The following is a 15,990-nucleotide window of genomic DNA, read 5'->3' as shown; positions in this document are numbered from 1 at the left end:
ATGAGGTCACAAAACTGTAATTGTTATCATTTCTGAGACACACGGCAGATAGTGCAGGATGGCTATCAATTGTAATTAAGACTAACCCTTACAGCTTATGGTAACTAAATCCGCAGACATTCCAATTTGTATATATGACTGAGCTTTACCTTTCCAGATGTGTTGTGTTGGCAATTGTTGGCGTGCGCTGGACTCCCACACTGGGCCAAGGTATGATAGCTTGGATTGGAGAAATAGCGGGTGTTTCCATTCCCAGTATTTCCTTGTGCCATATTTTCTACAAAGAGGACAGTCAATTGGAGTCAGAAAATATCCTCACCTTTGCAATTACACTCAAAATTTCTTCTCCAAGTTGTCTATAAATACGGATTCAGGCCACTTCAATACATTGATTCAATGAAACAAAATTACCTGGCCTTTATTTAGTGCTTTAATATAGTAAGCCAACTCAACACATGTTACTGATATGCTAATATATTTCATACCTAACCACATGCTTGGGCATTCTAATACAAAACAGGCTGCAGATGCTGGAATCTGGAGCAAAAAGCAAACTGCTGGAGAGCTCAGTGGGTCAGGCACCAGCTGTGGGAGCAGAGGAACAGTTAACATTTCAGGTTGAGACCCAGCGTTCGGACATTTTTGGACACCTGATTTTGTCATAGCAAGTTCCACTCCATGTCAATTTAAAAGATCAGGTGACTACTTTTAACAATGTTGATAAGGAAAAAGTGAACTTCTTTGAAATGGAGTCCATGGAATCATATTTGTGAAACTTGGAGAAGAGCCAGCTGAAACAGAAAGCTTCATCCAAAAGATTGCACATCTGGTAGCTCAGCACAATGGTGTCAGCCTGGATTTTAATGCAAATCGTCCCATTGTCCAGATCCCACCTTCCCTAGAAGAGAGCCAGTGATCCAAAAATCTGACATCTGCTGCAGTCTCCTTAGCCACATGTCACACTGCATTATTTTCCTCTTTCTGGATTCACTAGCACATGGCATGGGTAGCAATCCTGAGTTCACCATCCTGGAGGTCCCGTCCTTTAACTTAGCACCTAATTCCTTGAACTCACTTCACAGGACCTTGCCATCCTTCTTGTAAAGTCTTATATCATTGATACCATGACCTCTGGATGCTCACCATCCTACTTCAGAATGCTATGGACTCGATCTGAGATATGTCTGACCCTGGTACCTGGGAGGCAACATACTGGCCAGCAATCTCATTTTCATCCACAGAACCTCATGCCTGTTCCCCTAGCCAACGAATCCCCTAAGACTACCGCTCACCTCTCTTCCCCCATTTCCCTTCTGAGCTACAGAGCCAGGGAACTGATTATTGTGTCTTTTCCTTGCAGGTTGCCCCCCCCCCCCCCAAACCCCCGACAATATCCTAAACAGTGTTCCTGTTATTGTAGGGAATGGCAACAGGGGCACCCTGCAGAAGCTGCTTAACTCCTTTTCCTGACGGTTACCAAGTTACCAGTGTCCCACAACTTAGGTGTAACTATTTCCTTGTATTTCCTGTCAATCAACCAATCCATCTCCCAAGTGATCTAAAGGTCATCCATCTCTCGCTCTCCAATGCAGCCTGCAAGAAGCTGCAGTTAGATGCACTTCTTTTAGGTCATCAGGTATACTGCAGGTCTCCCTGCCTCTCACATCCCACAAGTGGAAGACTCCATTGTCCTGGCTATCATTTCCACTGTTCTGAATGTGCAATAAGAAAGAAATTTACCAGGAACTTAACTTAGCCTCTGCCTCTTCGTGCTAAAGCTTCTTTAGGTAAAACTTCAGCTCCTCACTCTAACACTGGCCCACACACATCATGGCCACGCCCACAATGGCCGCTACACTTACACCTAGCTTCTTTATATTGTTTATATTCTTTATATTGGCCCTTGCAAAGTGTCTAATAATCCAAACAATCTCATGCTCTCAAGAAATTCCTGAGAGGCCCTGCTTGTTTATCAAATCTGATGCTAAACTCATTGTAAATTGTCTCTGTGGCCCATAGAATTAGAGAATGGTGACAGGGAAGCTCATTGAGTCCATACTGTCTCTGTTTAAATGCAGTTCATCTAGTCCAGCTCTCCCTCATAGCCCTGAATATTCTTTCCTTGGAAATACCTAACCAGCTCTTGAATCCAGAAATACCAACAACTGTAGATGCTGTGATCTGAAGGACAAGTCACTGGTGGAACTCAGCAAACCTTCTGCATCAGTAGAGGAAATAGATTGTCAACTCATCCGGCCAAAACCTTTCCATCTAGATTGATGCTCAGTAGGGTGGGAGCGGGGTGATGGGTGAGGGGAGGAAGGGCTGGTGGATGTAGAGTGAGATAATGATAGGCAGGTGAGTTGATTAGAGTAAAGCATGGTGGAGACAGAAATGTGGGATAATGAAGTGATAACTTTAGAAGCCAGAAGACAATTAAATGTTGAATGTATATAGCAAAGAGCTGCAGAGATGATGAAAAAGCAGTTACAGAGGGTGGGGGAGGAGTGGTATGGATATTGAAGTTAGAATGAGTAGTAGAACTAAATGGGGGTGCTGGAAGAGTGTCTGGCTAAAAGAAGGGGTGGAGAAAAGTTTATCTGAAGTCTACGCAGACTGAATAGGAGGTGCTGTTCCTCAAGTTTGCATTTGGAGGAGGCTCAGAACAGAACGATCGGTGTGAGGGTGAAGGTTTGGAAGAATTAAAATGGCTGGCAATCCATGGCTCCACATGGCCATAAGGGACAGAACACAGACGTTCAGCAAACCAAGCACATTTATATCAGCATACCAACACCAGACTAGCTGGTCAGTTTGACCAAAATGGCAACAGTCTATTTCCCGCCACTGATTCTGACTAGCTTGCTGAGTTCCTCCAGTGACTTCTCTTCCCCAACCTTCACAGCCTGCCCATCACCTCCCTCTGGTTCCCACCTCCTTCTCTTTATTCCATGGCCCCCTATCTTCTATTACATTCCATCTTCAACTCTTTACCTCTTCCACCTGTCACCTCCCAGATTCTTACTTCATTCCCCCTCCCTCCACCTTCTCATTCTGGTTTCCGCACACTTCCAGTCCTGGTGAAGAACCTCAGCTTGAAACATCATCTTTTATTCCCCTCTGTATGTGGTGTCTGACCTGAGTACTTCCAACATTGCGTGCATAGCCCTCCAATGGCTTCCTTTTGAAACTGCCTCCTCTACTTCTGTGAAAATGCATTCCAGACTCGTCTCAGACTTTTTAAAACATGTTTTTGTACATCACTTCACGTTCTTTTGCAAATCGCCTTTATTTTACCTCCTCCACTTCTAGATCACTCCTCTAAGAAGAGCAGTTTCTACTCCACCTACACACCCTTTGATCAACTCCCTTCTGTCCATCGACACTGACCACAGCTTCTCCAGTCTACTTACAAACTAAAGTACTCATCACTGGAATGATTTAGGTAAATCTCTTCTACATCACTGCCAAAATATTTACATCTTGCTTTGGACATAATATTCCCATGGTGGCTAAATCAATGTTTTTTAAAGGCTCATAATGATTTAATTAGTCTTGTGCTCTAGACCACGATTTGTAAATATTTCATCTCAAATCCTTTACTTAATGCTTTCTCAATCTGCCGTTCCACTTCCTAGAATCTGTGCACATCTCACTGCTCGTGTCCCTTTTAGAATTATAAATTTATATTGCCTCTTCTCATTCCTCCTAACTAAATCATTAATGGACCTGACTTAATTACTTCCTGTTTTTTTTTCCATCAATTACTCTATTCTTACCAACGTGGATAAAATTCGGAGGTCCTTGCCCACAGAAACTTCTGCGGTGGCTCCAGCAAGTGTCAGCGTGACCCTTGGCAAATAATCCTGCACCTTGTAATGTGTCAGCCAGCAGCATTCTCTAACAGATATCTCCTTACACTGGAAAACCAACACGTTGCAGGCAGACGAGGAAGTACCTTTCTCCAGGTTGATCTTCCAGCACTAGTCGATGTTTACCTCTGCATCCTACTGCAGTACATCCTACTGCAGAATTGAGGGGCGGGAACCCAGAATCAATGAAATCAGAGCTAACTAGTTCTGGGGTGATGCTGTAAGAATTACTTCATGTACCAGAAACCATTGAGAATCCATTTAAAAATGGCTAACCAATGATAGTTTATTGATTCTGAGGGTCACAGATCTATAAGATGTGTTAAAGAAACACATCAGCAGGACAGGACTGAATAGACACCTCCTGTCTGATGAGATTGCATCAAATGTTCTCTGAAAGGAGGATGATTAAGGAGTGACTTGATGGAAGTTGAGATATTAAAGGAAATTTATTGTGGAGTTTTGGACTAGAAGGCACAATCCCAAAATCAGTTCCAGGTCTTTCAGGAATGAAGTCAGGAAATTACTCTGTATGTATGGAGGTGGTGAAGGAAATTTGGAACCCATTTTCACAAATGAGATTATTTTCATTTCCTTCTGCAGCTGTACAGGGCCCTGGTGAGACCACACATGGAGTACTGTGTGCAGTTTTGGTTTCCAAATTTGAGGAAGGACATTCTTGCTATTGAGGGAGTGCAGCGTAGGTTCATGAGATTAATTCCCGAGATGGAGGGACTGTCATATGTTGAAAGATTGGAGCGACTGGGCTTGTATACACTGGAATTTAGAAGGATGAGAGGGAATCTGATTGAAACATAAGATTATTAAGGGATTGGACATGCTAAAGGCAGGAAACATGTTCCCGATGTTGGGGGAATCCAGAACCAGAGGCCACAGTTTAAGAATAAGAGGTAGACCATTTAGAACGAAGTTGAGGAAAAACTTTTTCACCCAGAGAGTTGTGGATCTGTGGAATGCTCTGCCCCAGAAGGCAGTTGAGGCCAATTCTCTGGATGGTTTCAAGAAAGAGTTAGATAGAGCTCTTAAAGATAGCAGAGTCAAGGGATATGGGGAGAAGGCAGGAATGGGGTACTGATTGTGGATGATCAGCCATGATCTCAGTGAATGGTGGTACTGGCTCGAAGGGCTGAATGGCCTACTCCTGCACCTATTGTCTATTGTCTAAATCTCCTTTGAACCTGCCCCTTCTCATCTTAATGCCCTCTGTTATTAAAGGTATGCACTATACTGTTAGACATTTTGTTCCTGGGAAAAGGGTATCTGCTGTCTACTCTATCTGTGACTCTCATAATCACATAAGCTTTTGTAAGGAACCCACCAGCCTCTGCCATTCAGAAAAATCAACCCATTTTGTCCAACCTCTTTATAGTCTATCCTCTCTGAACTATGGTAGTACTTCTTCTGCACTCTTTCTAAAGCCTCTACATCCTTCCTGTAATTAAGAGGCCAGAATTACACATAATAAAGTAAAAAAATTGCAGACCAATAAGGCTAATTGGTAATTTTAAAATTGATACCATGTTAACCTAAGTATAAAGTGTTTGAGGAAAAGGTAGGGAAAATGGAGTGTGTGACATCAATCGTGATCTCATTGAATGACAGAATAGACTCAAGGGACTGGAAGGTCTTCCTCCACCAATACGTTTTAATGCTTCACAGTGAATTTGATTGGTTCATTAAGACTTGGAATGTGAGTTTGGCACTAAAGGTTTCTCACCCGTGATGGTGTAATCCGTGTTCATGACTCTGAGGGCTGGTGCATAGGTTACAGCCGCCATGTTGGTCTCCTTCACCTTCTGCTTGCGCCGGTACATGATGAAGAGAACCAAAAGAAAGAGGACCAGCAGGAGGAGGATGACAATCCCCACCGTAGCCCCAATCTGATGGGAATCAGCCGGAATGGCCGTGCTGGTCCGACTGAGGCTGTTGAGGTTTCCCACGATGATAACACCGGCTGGAATATGGTAAATAGTTTATAATTGACACATGTAGTGAGGTACGGTGAAAAACACGGATTCTCGTGCCTTTTATACAGCATCAGTAGACTGAAGCTGGAGGGAAAAGCACTAACAGAATGCAGAATGTAACATCACAAATTCAGAGAAAGTGCAATGCAGAGAGACAATAAAATGCAAGGATATAACAAAGTAGATTGTGAAGTCAGGACTTTAACTTATTGTCCTAGGGGACTGTTCAATAGTCTTATAACAGCAGGGTAGAAGTTGTTCTTCTGCTTGTGGCTTGTGCTTTCAGGCTTTTGTATCTTCTGCTCGATTAGGGAGGAGAAAAGAGAATGACTGGGGTGATCTGAAAACCCACTGTAAAACGCAATGTGTTTACAAGTGCAGGAATGAGTCATGTCTGGGCTGGAGTGTGGGTGCCTGTTAGGACGTGGGTTGGTTGGTTGGTGAGGGGTGCTGGGATTAGATTCCTCACCTTTACTCCAAAATGTTGTTCCCTGTAAATAAGGTATGACCATTCCATAGTCAGCACATTGAAAGAAAGTAAGCACTTCCATATTGCCCTTCACATTTATTTTAAGATGTCCAAGCGTCCTTCTCAGTCAAAACAGTATGGTTGGGACAGTTTATTCTCCTCTGCGATAGCATTCCTGAATGGACAACGAACCCATGAACACTACCTTACTACTGTTCCTTCTCTTTTTGCACTAATTACTTATTAATTTAATATATACTTATTGTAATTTATAGTTTTTTATTATTATGTATTGCAGAGCATTGCTGCAGCAGAACAACAAATTTCGTGGCATATGCCAGTGATATTAGACCTGATTCTGATTGGTGTACTCATTGTTGGATTGTGGTGGCCAGTTTATGCAAAGCAAGCTTCCGTGATCAACAGGATGGCGGCTGTCCCCAGATAATGATTGGGTTCCATTTTTACAAATGTTTATAAATGGATTTTGTCTATTAATCAGAAATACACACAAATCATTCCATATGATAACCAAAATTCTACAGTACTGTAATGACTGGCATCAAAAGCACATAAGACCAACAAAAAAAGACAATGACTAAAATTAGAGGGGAAGAAAACTAGTTCTGCTGATCAGACTTCCAGATCAATCAGACTTTCAAATTATGGTCAGTTATGTAGTGTGTTCATCAGTAAGGGATTCGTAACATGGGATGGCTTGTAATGTGTGGAGGACTGAGAGATAAGGCCATGAGATTCATTCTTCCCAGGGTCAGTGGATTATTTAGGAAGTGTGACTGTCAATATGTGTGCCAAGGTATCAATGGGGGAATATTCATGCCTTGACTAGTGTTAAAGGGAACAATGTCATCGAGGTCAGATTAGCAACTCCCATAAGATTGGATTTACAAGAATCAAACACCTAACCTGCTTTGACTACTGGTTAGCCTGTCCTGACTGTCTTAGGGCTGGAGCCAGCTGATTCAACCACCCACCTCATCATCATAATTCCATACAAAATATTCAGAATTAGTGGGATGAGCAAAAAAAAAGGACAACTCAAATGGGAACAGAACAGTTAGATATAATCAGAACTATATTCTTGAATATAGGGTAAAATGTGACATGGATAGGAATTGATCAATGTATAGATTTCCTCTATTTTCTTCAGCTATGACTTTATCACTCAAAGGCAGTCTTTTAGACTGCTTAAGTATATGAAAAATTCCTTTGCTAATACAGTTCTATGGACTGAAATTTCAATACAGATTTCACACTGAAGAATCTGAATTGGAATTGGAATGAAGCATGAAGAATTGGAATTGGTTTACTGTTGTTACAGTGAAAAGCTTGTTTTGCATTAGATTTCATACAATCAAATCATTACACTCTGAGATCGTATGACGTAAAAAAAAATACCAGAGTTCAGAATGAAGTACAACAGCTACAGAGAAAGTGCTGTGCAGGGAGACAATAAGGTGCAAGATCAGGACAAAGACAATTCTCAAGAGGTGACAAGTACAGAACTAGATGCAGAACTGCAGAAAGTTTTGGAAGTAGCAACAAGTTTTAGAAGTTTTAAAGGCACTTATATGGGTTCTTATATATATGGCACTTATATATATGGGTTCCAAGACTTCATAAATAAAGGCACTGGGTTCAAGAGTGGGGGGTTATCATGAACCAATTTTGGGTACTTCCCTTTAGGGACGATGCAAAAGTCTTGGAAAGGAGGCAGAAATGTGTAATGATCTTCTTTCCCCTGGTTTGTGAGAAACAAGTGACAGGAAAGTGGAAAATATCGGATTTTTTCCCCTACATTAGAGGAATTTGAGTGGAGATCTGAAAAGGGGTCCAAAATAACAAGGGGTCTGGACAGAGCAGACAGGGAGGAAACATCCCTATTGTTAGAAGGTGGAAATATGGTGAACACAGATTTTAAAAAACCCGAAGGTGAGACAAGCAACAGCTTTTTTTGCTGAGGGATCAGCATCAGGAACACATTAACTGATGGGGTGGTGGAGGAAAATTCAAAAGGGAATTAGATCATTTTTTGAAAGAAAACTGAAGTTGCAGGGTAAGGGATAAGATTGGGACGAGTTGTATTGTTCGTGCAAAGAGTCTGTATAGAATTGAATGATTACATGGCCTCTTTTGTTGTTGTGTGGTGTCCTTCATAACTCAAGAAGGTCTGTAAGACTATAAACTGGGGATAATGCACGTTGGTAGCACCAGAGAACACACCTTGGTCACACCTTGAACCCTTCCATCCTGGACTGCAATAACAGGTGCCTTTAATATGATCGCAGGTTGAGTTGTTCAGACAATCGCACATCTGGCGGCAGCCATAACCAAAGGTCCCTGATAGACATCCTGCAAGCAAGATTTAGACAGTCTGGTCAGTTAGAGTATCCTGAACAGCAAACTTTAGAATTATTTATACAACACTCATTCTTCAACCTTTAGCAAAGGAAGTATCTCTTAATATATACTATATAGATGTGCTCATTGAGTTCACTCAAGGAAAAAGCAAACAATTTTTCAATGCATATTACAGCCAAGAAAACTGCTTTGAAATGCATCAGTCTTGTAGTGTTGGAGATACAAAAACCATGAAGTGCACTTGATCTCCAGTGAATTAAGGGAACATTTGACAGGGCAGCAGAGAGAAAGCAGGAGATTGGGACTATCAGCTATGACTGAGTCTGAAAGTTGAGAGTTCAAGTCTTACTCCAGCACAAAGGTCAAGACTGACACACCCTGGTATCATTGTCAGAGAATACATCGATTTGAAAGAGATGTTAACTTGAAAGTCTTTCTGCTTTCTTAGGTGGATGTAAAATATTCTATGCCACTCCTTCAAGGAAAGGTAGAGTTCTTTCTGGTATTCTGCTAATAATTACCCCTGAATCAACAACAGCATAACAGATTAGCTGGTCAATATCAGTTTGCTGGTTATGGGAGATTGCTTTGAGCACAGTGGATAATGCACTTCCTGCATTACAATGAATTCAAATGTATTTCATTGGCAGCTAAACTGTGATGTTTGGAAAATGATGAGAAAGACTCTATGGAAATTTCTATTTTAGTTTAACAGCTTCTTTACAAAATCGGTATGGACAAGTGGGCCATATGGTATTACTTCTGGCTGTAATTCCCTTTACTCCCTGATTCTGGTTCAAATCCTGTGCCATTGGCTGAACTGGTTAAAAACGCAGTTGAATTTATTGCCACTAGATGGAATAGCGATACCAGACCAGCATGGACTGGATAAGCAATAACAATACCTACCCTCAACAGTTAAGTGTCATAGAAATTCTTACGGCACTGGTTAATAATGAGCTTCCTCTACAGTTCCCAACTGCCCACACCCCAACCTCCTTTATTTGGTTCTACCTCGGTAGCTTCCAACCTGATGGCATGAACATCAATTTCTCCTTCCAGTAAAAAATAATTCCCTTCCCCTCACCTCTTCTTCTATTCCCCACTCTGGCCTCTTACCTCTTCTCTTCACCTTCCTGCCACCTCCCCCTGGTGCCCCTCGTTGTTCCCTTTCTCCCATGGTTCACTCTCCTCTCCAGAGCCTTGCATAGACTAACACAGCAAAGAGGAGGCCAGTTAGAATATTGTTACTTGTGCACTGAGATGTGCCCATTAGTGGTGACCTTATAGAGGTTTATAAAATCATGAGAGGCAGAAATGGGGCAGTTCAGCAGTGTCTGTTTCTCAAGAATAGAGAATCTAAAACTAGAGAACATAGTTTTATGTGAAATACTTAAAAAGGGTCAGAGGAGTCACTTTTTCACACAGATGGTGTGGGCATATGGAATGAGCCAGAGAATGTGGTAGAGTCAAGTACAATTAGAAGACATTTGGAGAGTCACATGATTAGGAAGATATGGGCCAAATGCAAGCAAATGGGACCTGCTCAGAAAGACACCTTGGCCAGAATAGACAGCTGGAGTGAAGGACATGTCTTCATGCTATATGACTCTCTGCTCACAGCTTTCTTGACTTACTCTGTTGACAGTATTTGCCCATGAATCCAATACGACAGGTGCACTGCCCAGAGATATGGTCACAGTCTGCTCCATTCTGACACTGGCACAGCTTGGCACAGTCCTTCCCGAAGTAACCCAAGGGGCATCCTGCAGTCACAGAAAGAAAGCAACATGAAGCCACTGGATAAAGCAGTTGCAGATTGAATCACGGTGGAAGTGGTTACACAACAGGATTTATGGTCAGGTTGACAGCACAGGGGCAGGGTCAGAGATCAGTGCAATTTTTCAGAAGTTGCTGTTGAATTGCTATTGTAGCTTAAAATGCATTTCTGGGAATCAACCCAATTAAACTCCAAAGCTCTGACACTGTGGCTCCATCACAGAGAGTAGTTTTTAAAACTTATTTAATGATATACAGTGCGGAACAGGCCCTCACAGCCTTTCAAGCCAGCCCACCCGGCAATCCCCCGATTTAATCTGAGCCTAATCACGGGGCAATTTACAATGACCAATTAACCTACCAACTGGTATGTCTTTGGACTCTCTGAGGAAACCAGAGCACCTTGAGGAAACCCACGTGGTCATGGAGAAAATGTAGAAACTTCTTACAGACAGTGGTGGGAATTGAACCTGGGTCACTGGTACTGTAAAGTGGTGTGCTAACCACTACGCTGCCATGTTGTGCCTTCTGCACAAGCTCCGTATTATTACACTACCTGGCCAGATCTATGGCTCCAATGAAGTGCAGAAACTAGGGTCATTTCCTGAATTCCTCAATAATCCTGAATGAGCAACCACTTATCTTGAGACTTTGACTTCTGTTTCCTGTCATCTTGGCCAGCGGAATCATTAACTTTCAAGTCCTTCAAGGATGAGTTTCAGTGTTCTTCAATTATGTTTTCTCTTGGTCATCTGAATTCAGCACAGACACAAAGTGCACAATGTGCCCTCTTATGACAAACTCACCATCGCACAAATCAATCTGGAGGACCCTTGTTGCAAGGATCCCTTTGTTGCTTTGATTTACACACAGTGCTCTAAGTGTGGTCTCACCAGGAGAGAGGAGAGACTGCAGCTACTGGCACTGGCACATGAAGTAATAGTTTGCTGGGGCATCTGAGCGGGATGGGCATCATCTGCCTTTTTGCAGGGTTTTCACCCCAAATGTTGACAATTCCTTTCTCTCCAGAGATGCTGAGTTCCTTCAGCAGAATGATAGTATCACCAAAGATACTGTTTGGAAGAAGACATCTGGTGCTGATATCCCCTTACAATCTTCCTGATTGCATTAACTTTCAGTGATGTGTACAAGGATACCTAAGACACCAGAACACCAAGTCCTTTCAAACTATCTCTGCTTAAGAAACACCCACTGTTCTATATTTTCTGACAAAGTGACCTTATCTTCTACATTTATTCTACTTCTTATGTTCTTGTCCATTCACTTAGTCTGTCTAAAACCTCCTCACAAGCTATCATCCACTATAAACAGCAAATCTGAATGTATTGTGTTTTGTTCCGTCAATCAAATTATTGATATAAATTGAGAATATCTGGAGGCCCAACACTGATCTCTGCTAATTATTAATTCTGCCTGAACTGCACACTGCGACCTTGATTTAAAATTTACCTTACCTAGTATCTCCAGGGAAGTAAAACTGTCTTCTTTATCCAGTCTGACTTCTATGTGATTCCTGGTCTAGAGTAATGTGATTGACTGTCAAGCATCTTTTGCAATGGCTCAGCATGCAATTCGTTTCAAGGGCAATAAGGGATAGGTAATAAATGCCGGCCCAGCCAGAAGATCCCCCATCCATGAATGAAGAAACAAAGAATTAAGTTTTAGCAAAGATCATCAAGCAGAATCTTGCTATACCTTTGAAGTTGACGTGTGTGAACTCGACAAGTCCAACTTTTTCAAAATGCTGTTTTAAATATGCTGGATAATCTTAATTTCAATTGCAATTAACCATTGATCTATAGTGCTAACATGATTAAGGGCTGCATCGCCATCTGGTATCATGGGAGAGCTACTGCACAGGATCAAAAGTAGTTGCCGAAAGTTGTGAACTCAGTCAGCTCCACCATGGGTACTAGCCTCCTTGGCATCCAGGACCTCTTCAAGGAATGATGCCTTAAAAAATTGGCATCCATTATTAAGGACCCCCATCACCAAGGACATGCTCTCTTCTCATTGCTACCATCAGGAAGGAGGTACAGAAGCCTGACGGCACACACACAGCAATTCAGGAACAGCTTCTTCCCCTCTGCCATCCAATTTCTGAATATATACACACACACTGTAATTCAGATTTTTTTATTATTATGTACTAATGCTGCAAAAACAACAACATGCTGGTGATATTACACACAATTCTGATTCGAATTCTGAAATGCTGAACTGCACTCATCAAGTCAGCTTGTGTCTGTGGAGAGAGCAAATGGGACCTTACTCTGTGTGCAGTACAGTCCAGTCCAGCCTGGTGTGCACTTGCATTCCCCATCATAAGCACTGCAGTGGGCTCCGTTGTGGCAGTTACAGGTGTGGATACAGTTCGGACCCCAGTATCCTGGTGGACAGGCTGAGGAAATAAAGAGAGATAGGAGTCACTCAGTGTCACATGCTTCATGTCAAGAGTGAATTTTAAGGGAAATACCGTTACAAGGAAAAGCAGCAAGAGTCGCACAGCTGTTCCACCATTCAGTGAGACAATGTCTACTCCTTTAATCAAGTACACCTTTCAGTCCAATCTCCACAGCCACCATTTTCCTCAAAGTCCAAAAATCTGTTGGTCCACACAATGACACAGCATTCCTGAAGATTCACCAAAATGGTTAAAGAATGCTCTCCTGCTTTCCATTCCCAATGAGTGACCTCTTATCCAGAGATGAAATTTGCCGGTTCCAGAGCTGACCTCTCTGTCTCTTGTCAATCTAGAGACTGTACGATAACTTTACAGAATCTCTCTATATTGAAAATAAAAGATTTTTATAAGATCAACCAAGAATTTTGGCAGTTCTAAGAATCTGGGATGCATCGTCTGGTAGCAAATGCAACAGTAACCTTCAAAACAGAGTTGGGTCATCGAGTGTGGAGGGGAAAAGTAAGACTAAGTTGAGGGTGCCATTTCATAGAACCACGTGTGATTCATAGTCTGAATGACCTCCTTCTGTGCTAACTAGTTCTGCAAAATTCCTGGTATTGTGCCTGGTGAGTTGCTCATAATTAAGAAGTAGACATTCTCAGATTAACTAAAGCACCAATGGGAGGAAGCTGTTTCAATGTCATCAGGTCCAGTTTTTACTCCAGAGTATCTCAGTGACTCAAGTCAGTTTAATAACCTCTGCTTTTCCCATCATCACATACAGTAGCAAAGGAAAATTATCTTTCCTCAAGAAAGAAAACTCATTTTACCACCTCCATGTCGAGCAGTTGAACTGTGTTATATTTGGTGCAAGGAAATATCAATTTCACTGAAAAGATTCTGAAAGAAATTTGCGCAACAGTGGTGTGTTTGTCAATCAGAAAGAGCATTATGAGTTTTGGTCCCTGGCAGAACTAGTTAGATTCAATGAAGTTATCACCTCTTTTCCAGACAACATTCAGAGGAGATCGTCTCTTAAAAGCTACACACCCTATGGCAACCACAGTGAGAGAGCTATTCTAAACACAGTAGTTCCCACTTGTAAAATCAAGGATTATCAGTATTAGCTGAGATTTAAGTCTCCAAAAAGCTTTGAGCCTTTTGTGTAAAAAAGGCACCTGAGGAAATATCATATACATGTGAAAACACCCATGTGGCAGAAGAAGGGTATAGCTGTAGAGAACAGTTCAGGCTTGTTACGAATGGTTAAGGAACATCAAGAAAAATGGTGTGAACTTGTGACCATTGCTCTGCCTTCAATTTCTGTGATGGGTGTTTCATTTGCCTGCATCATTAGTATGTCTTTTTGGTTTATAGGAGCTGTACCTGTGTTCTGGAATCCTTTGTGTTCTAGAAATGTTTTGTAATTTTTAAATGTTTTATAACATGGAAATCCTCTAAGTTTTAAATGTGTTCTAAGAGTGTTATTTGGATTTAAGAGGTATCACTGAAAATAAATGAAATGTGTTTTAAACTACTTCGTTAGCTGGGAGAATCTTCTTGGTAGGGAGAGGGGACCCATATCTTGAATAGTGGGTAATGGCAGCTAAACTCTCCGGGGAATAAACAAGGAAGTGAACTAGTTTTTGAAGTATGGGTTGTTACAGTATAATTTCCCTTTAGTAGGAGTACTCAGGGCTATTTATATACAAAGGTTTCAAAGGTACATTTAATGTCAGAGAAATGTATACAACATACATCCTGAAACTCTTTTTCTTCACAACCATCCACAAAAACAGAGGAGTGCCCCAAAGAATGAATGACAGTTAAATGTTAGAACACCAAAGCCCCCCCAGCTCCCCACCCAAGCATCAGCAGCAGCAAAGCAACAATCCCCCCACCAGCAAAAAAGCATCGGTGCCCCCCACCGAGCACTCAAGTATGCATCAAAGCAGCAATAAATACACAGACTTGCAGGACCCCAAAGACTACTCGTTCACCCAGTATTCAACATACCACAGGCTCTCTCTCCCCCTAGTAAGGGAAAAAGAGGAGTCCCTGTTTCACAGCGAGAGGGGAGATATACCAAACAACTCGCTGATTTACGATGTTAGAAGTCTCTTGTGTCGCTTTTTCCGAGCTCTGTGCCCAAAGAACTCAGGTCTCTGCGCACACAGCCAGCTGGCTGCTTTCGAACTTCCATGTACTCCCACAACACATCAGTTTCCTGCAGAGGCACTGATAAGGCTTCAGGCTTTTGTGAGAGTTTAGAACTTGGCAGTTAGTAAACCAATACCATCACACACCCTTTTGTATCCTGAGGCAATTGTCACTCTCAAGTCCTCTACATACAGGTCAATTTAGGATAATGAAAAGGTGAATTCAATACCTTTCAGTGATTTAAGTTAAAATTCAGGGGGTAAGTGGCAAATGGGGGAGGTCACCCAGGCAGCTAAGAGAAGGCGCTTTCAACTACTACACCGCACCTCTCTGGGGGTGAGAGATCTACTGTCCATGGATGAAAGGACCACTATCCCTCTGCCTCCTTCCCTGAGCTGACTCTAGCACCCAACCTGAAGCTTCAATGGATAGTTTGCTCATTAGCTCCTTCCTTGTGACAGCATGCCCTGGTGATGTTAGGAAAGTTGAGATCCGTGGTCAGACCTGAAGACAAATATTATGTGTACTGAGGACTTCAGGGCCACCTCTTAAATCAAGAGGAAATGCTGAATACAGTGCATTGTGCTTCCTGGACTATCTTGCTAAAGTCATTGCCTGAAACAGGAGAATTCCAATTTATTTTAAAAGGGGTTAATACCCATGCCCACACAGTGTGCCATTTACTGGGAATATACCAGACTCACTAACTTGGATTGCAAACACTGTGCCTGGTCTAATTTTGGGATTGTCGCTACCTGTGCTGAAAATGATCACTAATGCGAGTTACTCCAGGTTAAATCAATGCTGGATTGCATTGTGCTGGGGATAAACAATATGACGATATCCAGTTGCTAGGCAACAGAATCTGTGAGTGATGGCCACTTAGTGCAATGTGTCTGCACTCGGATTTGTCCC

The 15,990-nt window shown here is 42.1% G+C and overlaps 1 protein-coding gene across 1 annotated transcript in view; it reads right to left on the bottom strand.

Annotated features, from left to right (window-relative positions):
* megf10 (multiple EGF-like-domains 10) overlaps window positions 1–15,990 on the bottom strand; it is a 176,877-nt gene that overhangs the window by 18,877 nt on the left and 142,010 nt on the right. Inside the window, exons 17-21 of the mRNA XM_059973847.1 lie at window positions 12,784–12,912; window positions 10,349–10,477; window positions 8,574–8,702; window positions 5,611–5,847; window positions 150–277 (exon numbers count right to left, since the gene is read on the bottom strand). Coding sequence (XP_059829830.1) covers window positions 150–277; window positions 5,611–5,847; window positions 8,574–8,702; window positions 10,349–10,477; window positions 12,784–12,912 — 752 coding nt within the window. The remainder of the gene's footprint in view (window positions 1–149; window positions 278–5,610; window positions 5,848–8,573; window positions 8,703–10,348; window positions 10,478–12,783; window positions 12,913–15,990) is intronic.

Source organism: Hypanus sabinus, chromosome 7 (assembly GCF_030144855.1).
Source record: "Hypanus sabinus isolate sHypSab1 chromosome 7, sHypSab1.hap1, whole genome shotgun sequence".
Lineage (NCBI taxonomy): Eukaryota > Metazoa > Chordata > Chondrichthyes > Myliobatiformes > Dasyatidae > Hypanus > Hypanus sabinus.
This window is presented reverse-complemented; position numbering and strand designations above follow the sequence as displayed.